The sequence below is a fragment of the Tachypleus tridentatus genome, chromosome 13 (assembly GCF_004210375.1).
Source record: "Tachypleus tridentatus isolate NWPU-2018 chromosome 13, ASM421037v1, whole genome shotgun sequence".
Classification (NCBI taxonomy): Eukaryota; Metazoa; Arthropoda; class Merostomata; order Xiphosura; family Limulidae; genus Tachypleus; species Tachypleus tridentatus.
In genome coordinates this window covers 10,918,436-10,932,184 of record NC_134837.1, presented here as the reverse complement: position 1 = coordinate 10,932,184, position 13,749 = coordinate 10,918,436, and the positions used below count along the sequence as shown (strand labels likewise).

The 13,749-nt window shown below is 35.9% G+C and overlaps 1 protein-coding gene and 1 pseudogene across 5 annotated transcripts in view; one reads left to right on the top strand and one right to left on the bottom strand.

The window, feature by feature from the left end:
• Positions 1 to 13,749, top strand: part of LOC143240069 (atrial natriuretic peptide receptor 1-like) — a 460,913-nt pseudogene that overhangs the window by 103,523 nt on the left and 343,641 nt on the right. The window lies entirely within an intron of this gene.
• LOC143240070 (kin of IRRE-like protein 1) overlaps positions 1 to 13,749 on the bottom strand; it is a 38,710-nt gene that overhangs the window by 23,442 nt on the left and 1,519 nt on the right. The window contains exons 1-2 of one of the 4 annotated variants that reach the window (XM_076481918.1): positions 936 to 1,083; positions 113 to 418 (exon numbers count right to left, since the gene is read on the bottom strand). In XM_076481918.1, coding sequence (XP_076338033.1) covers positions 113 to 392 — 280 coding nt within the window. In that variant the 5' untranslated portion in view covers positions 393 to 418; positions 936 to 1,083. Of the gene's footprint in view, positions 1 to 112; positions 419 to 635; positions 851 to 935; positions 1,084 to 13,749 lie in introns of those variants that run through there. The other 3 variants (XM_076481921.1, XM_076481919.1, XM_076481917.1) reach the window with 3 other exon arrangements.

The window sequence follows — 13,749 nt, the reverse complement described above, 5'->3', positions numbered from 1 at the left end:
CCTGGATTTATTTTATATTTTAAGAAATAAACAAACTTTCAAAACTTTGTTCTTTGTTTTACTATTTCTAATGGCAGTGAAACAGGTCAACATCTGAATAATAACTGCCCACCTCGTACAGTTAACTTAATTTTCTTTGATTTCAAGACAGGGTCGTCTAACGAAATCTGCGTCACCTGGCACTGCCAGTGTCCATCGTCCATCTCCAAATTAGCATTTGTAATTCGAATGCTGCAGTCTCCATCTGAAGGCTGTTTTTCAAAGATGTATTTGTTACTTATTCTTCCAACAACCTCCCCATCTTTTAACCAGACACATTCACCTCGCCTGTTTCTGACTCTGCATGTTAATGTTGCTGTCATACCAGGATCCACTTCACTGTCATTTGGCATGATGTCAAAATCTTGAAGAGCATAACCTATGGTTGTAAAGAAAGAAGGAATGTTACAGCATTTCTTACTGGAACTTTAAAGTTCCAAAGGAAAATTTATTTAAATTGTTTAATTCTGTATAAAATAATACTTTTATTTTCACCATAGTTATATTATTTATTAATTTTCAGTGTACAAAGAAGTCTTGACAGTTTCAGTATATAACTGTATATATAGCTTTCATTTTATCTAATATATGCGTACAATGATTAATTAATAAAGTCCTTTTGGTATTATAATCTGAAATAGTTATTTACTCTACGTCACATTTAACCACGTGTTTATTTGTTAAGCCTAGCCAAAACTAATCTGAAGTATTGCATTCCTCAACAAAATGCACGTGTAACTCGAATACGACATCCACAACGAAACAGGATAATCAGTTGTGCGAATGCCTACTAAGCACTGACGACTAAATATTACACAATACGTGCCATTAATGACCGAATTACAATATGGAACTTCAAATGTCATGTTTTTGTAATTATTAAAAAAAAATCATACGTAGCCAACAGTGACGCAACTATGAAGAGACACGGAGGGTTACTACCCCTTACTCCATGGCAGTATCTTCAGCTTTCCTTAGCATGTTTCTTATTACCCTCTCCCGCAGGCGAGATAAATAACCGCAATACTTGATCTCTTCTGTTCTTTTTTTTTTATTATTGACATGCGTTATAGGAAAAGAGTTGTAAAAATAGTAAATAGAAATCTCATATCGTCCTTTCAGTTTATTCACTAGAGGAATGTTATTAAATAATTTTGGAAAACTCGGAAGAGGGCTGTTAGATTTGTAGACGGTAATATCATTATTTGTAATTACACTGGGTTTTCTTATGCAGAGTCTCAAACTGGTTATTGATATGAAATGCCCAAGTGCCTCCGAGTGATTTAAAATATAAAAAAAACCTTTTGAAATCATTCACCCTCCCTGAATTTTCGTTAAACTCCCTTTGATAAGTCTGGCTACGCCATTGATGTCCAAACTGCGGAACGGAACTTTTCTTTCCAAATTGAAAACAAAACAAGAACAAATCAATAAAACTAGCAAAAATGGACTTTGTGTACCCAATATTTGATTTTGAATACACATATATGCTGAAGCGTGTAGGGTTGAAAAATGGATAAATATGTGACGTATATAATCTCAGTGGGTCAAGGGTGAGAAGGACAACAGCTGGTTGTTTAAAGTGCTTAGCAATAGAAAGCTGGGAGAAACGTATGTTTGAAGTGCTCAGAAATAGAAACCTGGGAGAAACGTATGTTTGAAGTGCTCAGAAATAGAAACCTGGGAGAAACGTATGTTTAAAGTGCTCAGCAATAGAAAACTGTGAGAAACGTATGTTTGAAGTGCTCAGCAATAGAAAGCTGGGAGAAACGTATGTTTATTGAACTTCTTATTAAAGTTCATATTATATACCTCTGATAAATTTCGATAAATCACCAGCCCTCAACTAGAGTTGTTATGAATTTCGAACAATATATCAAGCAACATGCGAGCACCAATTCAAGTTTTTACACAGGTCAGTCGTTAGGGTTATGTATCTTAGGTGAAAACAGATGCCCCATAAATTAAAGTTCAGATATTCAACATGCGCGCGTTATGATACTGATAATACTAAATGTGTTTAAGGCCCTGAACTGTTCTCAATAAATGAATTAATGGCGGAATTACACAAAGAACTTTTGTACGAAAATGTCAAATAACGGGTAAGAAAATACAATATTATCCCAGATGTCTAGATTCGTATGTTGGTAAAATACACCTCATTGTTTGGTGTATTGTTCCAGAGTTTAGTGTCATATTTTATGCAATAATTTATAATAGAACTTTACCAACTAACTAAGTTTCATGACAGTTTCTCTCATAACAATGGAGTTACATTTATACTCAGGCCCGGCATGGCCAGGTGGTTAAGGCACTCGACTTGTAATCTGATAGTCGCGGGTTCGAATCCCTGTCGCACCAAACATGCCCGCCTTTCCAGCCGTGGGGGCGTTATAAAGTTACGGTCAATCCCACTATTCGTTGGTAAAAGAGTAGCCCAAGAGTTGGCGGTGGGTGGTAATTACTAGCTGCCTTCCCTATAGTCTTACACTGGTAAATTAGGGATGACTAGCGCAGATAGCTTTCGTGTAGCTTTGCGCGGAATTAAAAAGCAAACAAACATTTATAATGCATTCTTGGTTATGACAGAAAAAATAGAGTTTCGAACCATGTAATGGACACAACCCTTAGTATAGATGTTCCATGGGGTTTTGAATGCTGTACTGGGCACAGCCCTCTGTTTAGATGTTCCATAAAGTTTCGAATCCTGTAGTTCACACAGCCCACTTTGTAGATGTTCACTTAAGAACACACGGTTTATTTTTCAACAAACAATATGACGAAGCGTGAAATAAAATACAGAGAAAGTTACTACATAAACACCGAGGTTTTATTTTCGGTATATTACAAAATTATGACGGTGTTCTTATTAGTTGAAACTTACACTAATAATCTCTGACCACCGTGACTCGTATTTTAGCGATAGTTAAGAATAACAACTCGAGGTTCCACAGAAATTGAAAACAAAAAACAAACAACGCGTGATCAGCGCACGAGGTTCATCTGTTGGGCCGACCTCGTATATGAAAGGAAACATTGATTTTAATTTTGAATTTACTTCGTGTATTTACACTAAATATCACAAACAACGTCTGAGTAAAATACACAAAGCTGGTGTTAAAAAACATCAGATGTGTTACAAAGATATTAGTATACAAGATGTATCTGTGAAGTGATAACGTCAGTTTGACAAGTCAAAGTTCTAGGTGATGTCCATGATAGGAGAATTACACTATAGTCCTTTATGTTGCATACTACAGTATGCATAACCTCGAAAGCTCCTAAATGCATATCTACAGTTTCATTCCGTATTCCTGTACACTGTATCTGATATTTAATCTCCTCTACTACGAACCGCCTCTGTATCAGTAATGTAGGATAAAATAGTGATAATCGTGACATAATACAATGCTGCTCCCAACCATGTACAAAGTAGGAAAGTCTGTCATTTTTATACTAAATTCAGTAACAACAAAACAGTCAAACATTTACACTGTAGACGATAAACAATGATCAGAAAATTAAAACTGAAATGTTACACAACAACAGTTACCTCGTAACGTACACTCTACTGGTATAACACAACAGTTGATATGTTAGTGTACAGGAACAGTTACCTCGTAACATACACTCTACTGGTATAATACAACAGCTGATATGCAAGTCCACAACAGAAATTACTTCGTAACGTACACTTTATTTGGTACATAACATTTAGTAATCCTTCTTTGAGTTTTCTGATTAAAATAAACTGATTTATTTAGCCGTGATGTTTAATAAAACACGCCAGTTTGTTGCAACAGGACGTGTGGGATGTAGAGTAATCGAGTGCAAGCACTAATACCTGCTGTTTGTAAGTTCCCGCCTGTTTACGACAGGATGTTAAGACGGGCAGGTCACTGTAACAGTTCTATGTGGTTGACAAAATACAAAAGAACGGGACCACAGGTGAATAAATAAAAACGGAAGTTCCATGCATTCGGAAGTCCTCGAATCAGAATGATGACACATCACAAAGTTTAAGCCACGTTATCCACATGCGATTTAAATTATACGTAATTCTATTGATCATTCATGGACTTGTTGAAAACGTAACTGTTGTTGTTGGTTGGAGCATCTTTTGAATGCGTTTTAAATAAACGAGTAATACTGACGATTTTAAATGAACTTATAAATGTTTGAGTGTTGTGATACTGAAAACTTTAAATGTACTTAAAAATGTTTGAGTGTTGTGATACTGACAATTTTAAATGTACTTATAAATGTTTGAGTGTTGTGATACTGACAATTTTAAATGTACTTATAAATGTTTGAGTGTTGTGATACTGACAATTTTAAATGTACTTATAAATGTTTGAGTGTTGTGATACTGACGACTTTAAATGTACTTATAAATGTGCATGTGTTATGATACTGACAATTTTGTATTTCTACAATATCTCCTTATAGAGAAGCCCTCTACAAAATACCAAAATAGTATTTTAATCTAACCTTAATGGAAGAGATAAAGAAAACATCAAGAAATCCACAGTCATTTGGATCACCACAAGTATATCTATGTACAGTAGATATAGTAGGTATACCCTTATGTAATGTTGGGTCACCACAAGTATATCTATGTACAGTAAATATAGTAGGTATACCCTTGTGTAATGTTGGATCACCACAAGTATATCTATATACAGTAGATATAGTAGGTATACCCTTGTGTAATGTTGGATCACCACAAGTATATCTATGTACAGTAGATATAGTAGGTATACCCTTGTGTAATATTGGGTCACCACAAGTATATCTATATACAGATGATGTATAATGTATCCTTTGTTTATATAGTTAAAGAGGAAGTTCTATCTTCTCGTGACTCACTTATCCATTTTGTATATCGTACCTCGTTTTTTAACAGCTATGGTATTAGTTTATATAACGTATTATTGTTGATGGAGTAGCGGACACGTTTTTGATTTACCCTTAACTACTATTGTTTAATGAAAGTATACAAGATATACGGTTATACGGTGTATTTTGCTCATGGATGATACGATACCTACACTACTCACGTACTTAATATTATAAATTGTACGTGTCTGTAACAAAGTATACGAGTTTATCACAGATCCTGGGAGGGATGGAGGGTATAATCTCCCCCTTCATTTTAGGTGGGGGTTATGGTGCATACAACCATCCCCCCTACAGTTTGGTCTGTTGAATTGTTTTATTGCATCACAGGCCTACAAACTGAGTATTTGTTCTTGTGATTCTCGTGTTCTTACCAATCGAATTACATAATTAGGCCTAGATGTAGGCTTTTTCAGTAGCCGAAATGTACATCTTTAATACAGGCGTGCTTCTGAGCTTTTCGATCTAAGCGATAGTTCTAAGTATCAGTCAGTAGGCCTAAGTATACATGCAAGTATCGTGGCAACAACATTACCTAATATATTAATGTGCATGTTTACAGCTTTCAGGTTCACGTAATCAGAGATTACCAATTTGCAAATTGAACAGTCCACATAAGTGGTTGAAAAATCATCCCCCCATCGGATGTAAAAAATCTACGCCCCTGAAATTATTAACGTACACTTCGTTTCTGGTATCACTTATGGGAGAGAAGAAATATGCCTCGTCTTGAACTAGGTTATTCCTTGCCTTAGAATTACATTTTTATAGGCTCACTTATGCATTTTAACACTTGCCAACCATTAAATTGGTATTAGATTATTTTCTGGTCTGTCAGTTAGTTATGTAGAAATATCACAAATTTGGTTTACTCCCTTTCAGTTACTGGGATATGCTTTATAACACGAGTGGCTTGGCATTCTGGGAAGTCGTAATAAAATTCCAAGCAAAGCTTGTCGTTTCTAAGAATTGCTTTTTTGTCTTGGTTACGTGATTTTTTTAAATACTTGAGAATCGCTTTCATCGCAGTATATTGATATAGTCAAGTAAGCACAACAAACAAAGAAACTCGATTATTGTCTATAAATGTTTCTCATGTGTCACAGTTTTGTACTACCTGTAGAAGTCTCTTTTATTGCGTAACATGAGTTTAAAAAATAACAATAAAACTACTTAATTTTTTCTTTCTCTTATCGCTCTGTTGACTTCATTTTCAATACGTTTCTTTGTTTTTGTTTGTTTGTTTTTGAATTTTGCACAAAGCTACTCGAGGGCTATCTGCACTATCCGTCCCTAATTTAGCAGTGTAAGACTAGAGGGAAGGTAGCTAGTCATCACCACCTACCGCCAACTCTTGGGCTACTCTTTTACCAACGAATAGTGGGATTGAACGTCACTTATAACGCCCCCACGGCTGAAAGGACGAGCATGTTTGGCGCGACGGGGATGCGAACCCGCGACCCTCAGATTACGAGTCGCACGCCTTAACACGCTTGGCCATGCCGGGCCAGCACTTTCACTACATGAGTAACATTAGAGGAATTTTAATTTTTCCTTGTGAGACACAAAAAAGATTTCTACAGCTCGGAAGCAGACGAAGTTTACGTAAATGTAACTTGTATGTTGCAATCTCTTTTGATATTCTATTTATTTACCAAGTAAGACATAACACAGTAAACATCCATACACTGAACTTGATACGTTAGACCAAACTCTAAGTGGCCTTAAATATTAAAACGTAGGATGTAACACAACATTAGACGATATGTAATGTACTCCCTGTCGAAAATACGTACTAGCTTTCAGTTCAGCGTAGTATCCACTCATGAGCAAAACTCATCTTATAGCCGTGCCAAACGATAGACGTTTAGGAGCAGACAAAAAACGAACATTTCATCTTATGGGTTAGCTGTTGTTACTAATGTCTCAACAAGTAAACTCGTTCTCGCTATAAAATAAATAACTTGCATAAATATCTCATACATTCAGTCTAGCCATGGTTGTGATTTAGTTAAGAATAACTGGTTGTAAACAATGTAAAACCAAAAACGTTTCAAAATACTAACGATAGCAAATGTTCTAAATACCAAAACGAAGCCAATGTTAAACCTTATACAGTAATGTGTCAGCACTTCAGTATAGCATACACAGAACAACAGTTCATAATACTTGTGTCAGTGTCGTGTCTCACTGTGTCAGTACTTCAGTGTAACATACACAGAACAACAGTTCATAATACTTGTGTCAGTGTCGTGTCTCACTGTGTCAGTACTTCAGTGTAACATACACAGAACAACAGTTCATAATACTTGTGTCAGTGTCGTGTCTCACTGTGTCAGCACTTCAGTATAACATACACAGAACAACAGTTCATAATACTTGTGTCAGTGTCGTGTCTCACTGTGTCAGTACTTCAGTATAACATACACAGAACAACAGTTCATAATACTTGTGTCAGTGTCGTGTCTCACTGTGTCAGTACTTCAGTATAACATACACAGAACAACAGTTCATAATACTTGTGTCAGTGTCGTGTCTCACTGTGTCAGTACTTCAGTATAACATACACAGAACAACAGTTCATAATACTTGTGTTAGTGTCGTGTCTCACTGTGTCAGTACTTCAGTATAACATACACAGAACAACAGTTCATAATACTTGTGTCAGTGTCGTGTCTCACTGTGTCAGTACTTCAGTATAACATACACAGAACAACAGTTCATAATACTTGTGTCAGTGTCGTGTCTCACTGTGTCAGTACTTCAGTATAACATACGCAGAACAACAGTTCATAATACTTGTGTCAGTGTCGTGTCTTACTGTATCAGTACTTCAGTATAACATACACAGAACAACAGTTCATAATACTTGTGTCAGTGTCGTGTCTCACTGTGTCAGCACTTCAGTATAACATACACAGAACAACAGTTCATAATACTTGTGTCAGTGTCGTGTCTCACTGTGTCAGTACTTCAGTATAACATACACAGAACAACAGTTCATAATACTTGTGTCAGTGTCGTGTCTCACTGTGTCAGTACTTCAGTATAACATACACAGAACAACAGTTCATAATACTTGTGTCAGTGTCGTGTCTCACTGTGTCAGTACTTCAGTATAACATACACAGAACAACAGTTCATAATACTTGTGTCAGTGTCGTGTCTTACTGTGTTAGTACTTCTGTGTAACATACACAGAACAACAGTTCATAATACTTGTGTTAGTGTCGTGTCTCACTGTGTCAGTACTTCAGTATAACATACACAGAACAACAGTTCATAATACTTGTGTCAGTGTCGTGTCTCACTGTGTCAGTACTTCAGTATAACATACACAGAACAACAATAATACTTGCGTGAATCGTTGACGGTTACTTGCAACTATGTTACTTGTTCATCAAACACCTTTCAACGGACTGTTTGGGGGTTCGATCCTCACAAAACGTACAGCATTTAGTAATCTATTTTATCTTCACTTCTAATTAAAAGCATTTGTTTGTTCTTATGTGTAAAGCTTCGCAACGGGCTATCTATGCTCTGCCCACCGTGGATATTGAAACCCGTTTTTAACAGATTTACCACTGAACCCCCAGACAGTAACTAAGAGGAGCAACAGTTATAATAATTAAACATAAAGAGCACGTGAATCGTCGATGTTTTGTTAGAAATTCATTGAAGTTGTTTCAACGGAAACTATAAAAATGGACACCACCTGGAAGATGTGGCAGGAGGGGCAACTGCTCCCAAAAATATTAAGAAAGAACCAGACAGTGATGTGCAAGTTTTATATTCTAAAACCAGGCCTTACATTATTACACTGTCAATTCTGAAAAATCGAAATGCCTTCAATGGCCGACCCCTGAGAAAATATTCCATCCACAGTTAAATCTCAAACGACATTGTTGTGAACAAACCATTTTGTGTGTATATATATATTTAGACGTATGTTGTGAACAAACCACTTTGTGTGTATATACATATTTAGACGTATGTTGTGAACAAACCACGCTGTGGTGATATATATATATATGTACATACGCATTTGTACCTACTGACTGTCCTGCATCTTTCTAGTAGAGTACATACTATAAACATACCATACAGTAGTGTGTTATCTGTCAGTCAGTAGACACTAAAATGGATTCACCTCTTTTCTATTTCATGAATACTTTAATCAAAACTTAATGGTAAAACTAAAGTTTTGGACCTATTAATGAGTAATTAGCATTTTACATTTCGTGTAAAATAATTTCTGAACGCATTGTTTTCCTAACTTTCTACTTCATCACGCTGACAAATAGTATGCAGCACAAAACAACGAAGGATATACCCTCTACATGTCGGTCACCGACGAATATTAATATTATTTATAACTATTCTTTACATTACTTAGAAACTAAAATACCCATGTAATTTAACGCAGTGAGTAGGAATTCGTGACAGGATCATTTTTAAGAGTGCCCCACTCCACCAAGCACACACGTTTGGTATAACAAATGACATAAAAGAAAGGTCAACCCATTTCATCATGTTCTTACACCACCCTAAATGATTAAGTGTACAACTACATTATAATGCGTAGCTGCTTTTACAACAATATATTGTAAAGGATTTTGTGCAGCCACTAAATAGGGTCCGCTTTAAAAAAAAAACCTGGAAACGTCTCAACACGCTCGTGCAGTCAGAAAGAATGCGACTTTACTGTCCTTGGATCAAACTATTTAAACTGAGAAGCTGTAACAGTTGTTCTCTTACTAGAAATAGTATCAAATTCTGTATATCACCAAAAGTATCGCTAGATATCATGTGTGTAAAATATATTTCAGCAACATCAGATAGGCGTTCAACACGGAAGGGTTTCACCGAATTTTTGACTCATGTTTGGAAGTTAAGTAGGTTATGTTCCGGAACTGCACTGGTTAAATATTAATGCATGCCAACTTTTACAGCTGTGAGGATTATATTGGTTTTAGAAACAACTTTATTCTTGTATTAATTAATAACTTAATATCTAACTGCAACGCCCCCTACATTCCTGTACCCATTTATACTCTCTTTGCTAACCTGAAGATGACCGAAGAAGGTCGAAACGTTGTTCTGCACTTATTTTAATTAAAGTGCTAATACCAATACCAGCCGTCTTGAGAATACATTTTCACTTCAAGTGGGTTTCTCGTCATCACGAAACCGACTATTCAAACCCCTTACAACCTGTGTTGTATCTTATCTAGTATTCTACAGAAGGTTTGGGTACCATATGCCAAGTAGGTTTTGTTGTAGATTCGCGAAATAATAAGACTGTTTAGTTTGAATTTCGCACAAAACTACACGATCTTGAGGGGGGCCATCTATGCTAGCCATCCCTAATCCAGCAGTGTAAGACTAGAGGGAAGGCAGCTAGTCATCATCACCTACCGCCAACTCTTGGTCTACGCTTTTACCAACGAATAGTGGGATTTACCGAAAAATTATAACGCTCCCACGGCTGAAAGGGCGAGCATGTGTGGTGTGGGATTCGAACTCATGACCCTCAGATTGTGAGTCAATCTCCCCTACCCACTTGGCTATGCTGGGCCTAATAATAATAATAATCACAAACAAGCTGTTTTGAGCGGATTTCCTTTTCTTTGTAAGTCTAACATGCGTGCATTTTTATACGTGTACAACCTTAGTAGACAATAGTAAAGGTTTTACAGTGTTGTTCAAACTGAATCTCTACGGGTTTCATGCAGTTCCTTAGGGTCCTTATTATAAACCACTGTTGTGGTTCATAATACGGTTACTGGTGAGAAAGGTGCACTTTCCACGAGTCACAACTTCTGAATTACATTGCATTAGAAACTGCATGTGGCAAACATATACACACACATTTCAGCCCACAACTGTATCACCCCATATATGATTTTACTTTTTTTTTTTTATTACTGTTAAAGTTGTATTGTTATTATTATGAAGAGGGCCCGGCATGGCCAAGCGTGTTAAGGCATTCGACTCGTAATCCGAGGGTCGCGGGTTCGAATCCCGGTCGCACCAAACATGCTCGCACTTTCAGCCGTGGGGGCGTTACAATGTTACGGGCAATCCCCCTATTCAGAGTTGGCGGTAGGTGGTGATAACTAGCTGCCTTCTCGCTAGTCTTACATTGCTAAATTAGGGATGACTAGCGCAGATAGCCCCCCGAGTTGCTTTGTGCGAAATTCAAAACAAACAAACATTAATATGAAGAGCGGAAAGGTTAATCATTTTATAATTAATATAACTGAATATTTATTACATGACTACAATCTTATTTTTACCGTATTATATGGATAACAATTTAAAAACGCATTAATATTTTATACATTTAAACACTTGACCATGTGATGCTAACTTCTCATCAAACCAAGTTTCCTATTTAGGGCGAAACTGAAGATCAAACTTGGTAAGAGTATGGCCAACTAAATATGCTCTTCACTTTCGTGCTTATTATTCTACCAGTTGAGTACCCTTGCTTTTAAACGATATTTTCGGCCATAAACCTAAGAATATTTCACGTTGTTCGACTAGTTTAGGAGATTACTGTGAATCCTAAATCCGTATACTGATTGACAATGCAAAACAATCACACAAATAAAAGCATAATACTACTGAATGTTTTTATTGAGGATGAACAGTTAACTATTTGAAAGCGCTCGAGTTTTTGATATTTTCTGAAATTCAGTGCACCTTTATAAGTAAATACTAATAAATAAAAGTGTTGAACACACAGGTGTCGCTTGTTCTAAATATGGGGATCTAAATTTTTTTGCCGTGTATCCACAAATTAAATGTAGTTAGTTTAAACCACCCTGTCGATTGTATTACTGAGGTACATTAACCCTCCACTATATACAGTCTAATACTGGTGATGTACTCGTATCGATTAATTTTATGTTTTTTCTCCTGCGGAACTCATTGTAAAGAACTGAATCATCCATTTCCTATGTAAATTGGACAAGAGATCTCAGCAGTAATTCGTGGGATTGGCTGGAATATTGATAGGTTTAAAAGTCGTTGGAATTCACAATTCCAATCGGTAATTTTTAACAGTTTTTAACAATTAATAAACAGGATAACAATCCAGTCCCTCAAAATACTGTTGAACACAATGTTTATTTCAATTGAGGTTGTTTTCTCAGCTAGAAAATTTAACGTTACTCGATAAGCACGAGGCTTAATGACTACAACTCGTTTATTTTTTATTCTCTGAAAGTGATGGAAACGATTTGAATGATATAAAAGACGAATTGAACTATACTTGATTAAATATTTGCGATTCCGCTACTACAGATTATTAATTGTTATTAAGTTAGCGAGTTTGTTAATTCAGTTTGGTGAAGAGTAAGTTTGTGCTTCCACCAAGTAATAAATGACAAACAGTTTATACGAGAATGTTAGCAGGTAAGTGAAATTACAGTATTAGTGTCTACTGCGAACTTAGTCCTACCAGTAAACATTCATAAAACTAAGTTATACAACTTGAAGTTCAAAGAATGAAAATCTTTCGTTATAATTTAGTGGACTAGACATCACATTCTGCTTTTTCAAGAATAACCCCCTCTCAAAACAACGACATTATCAAAGTTTACGAATTGAGTCAATATTCGAAACCAACTGTTGCGAATTAGAGTCACATTTACCTACACTACATTAACACACAGCACTATGCGAGTCTTATGCCAAGGGTAATCACATTGTTTTCTGAACTTTATTCAGTAAAATAATTTGTTCTTTTCAACTATGTATTCTTTCATGATAATTACCTCATCTGATCCTGTTACAGGTCACGTAAGTTTTCATTAGTTTACTGTTGTTAGTTTCTTCGTCCACTTGTTGATGACAACGTGGGCAACAGTCTGTGCGCCCTGTCTCCCCTAAAGTATGAATTGTTTATTCTGACAATTACGAAGCCTCCACCAAATTTCATTTATCCTCCTCAAGAAAATTTTACTTAGTAGAAAGGTAAGCAATAGTAGTTCCGAACTGTTTGAAACTTAGGAAGACAGTTTTAAAATACGCTTTCAACAAGGTACTTTCAGAAGCAAACACAACCCGACTATAATGGCCACTAAGATATTTTTTTGTTAAACCAGTTCTACTACACGTAAACTTACTAAAAACAAGTTTCAACATTTTATACATGACATCTCTATGAAATTTTGAAAGTGAACCGATAGTAGTAATTTCGCTTTAGAAAACAAATGCAGTTCAACTGTTACGACGTGTAAATTAATCATTATTTTATTATTACTGCTTGTAAACATATCTTTGTGCAAGTTTCTGGTTTATTAGCGTAAAGCTCACCCAAGGAAGTAAAGAACGTAGTCAACGGTAGAATAACAGATCATCATATGTTTTTGTGTAGTGTGTATATTTTGAAGCTACAGAAGTTACTCCAACACTAACATTAAACAGCACACAAACACCTGGCGGAGTAGTAACTAATATTTAGACACTGTTCTATTGTTCTAAAGCCATCATATTTGATGTAAGATGTACCTTTTCAAGTTCTACTTTTTTGTTGTGATTATATTCCTGGAAAGGTGGAACAAAATACTGATGGTCTTTCGAGATACATTTATGTTAACTGTTTAACGACGACTCAATAAACTGGGTGTATTAACTGCCTATGTAAGTAGGTATCACTCCGTAAATGATTTAAGGTTATACCTATTACATCTTCTAAAAGTCTCCCAGCTCTGTTACTTATTTTCTATCTCAGGTTTATTCTATTTTCTTAAAAAATTAAATAATTCCTGTCTACGGTCCGCCATGGCCAAGCGTGTTAAG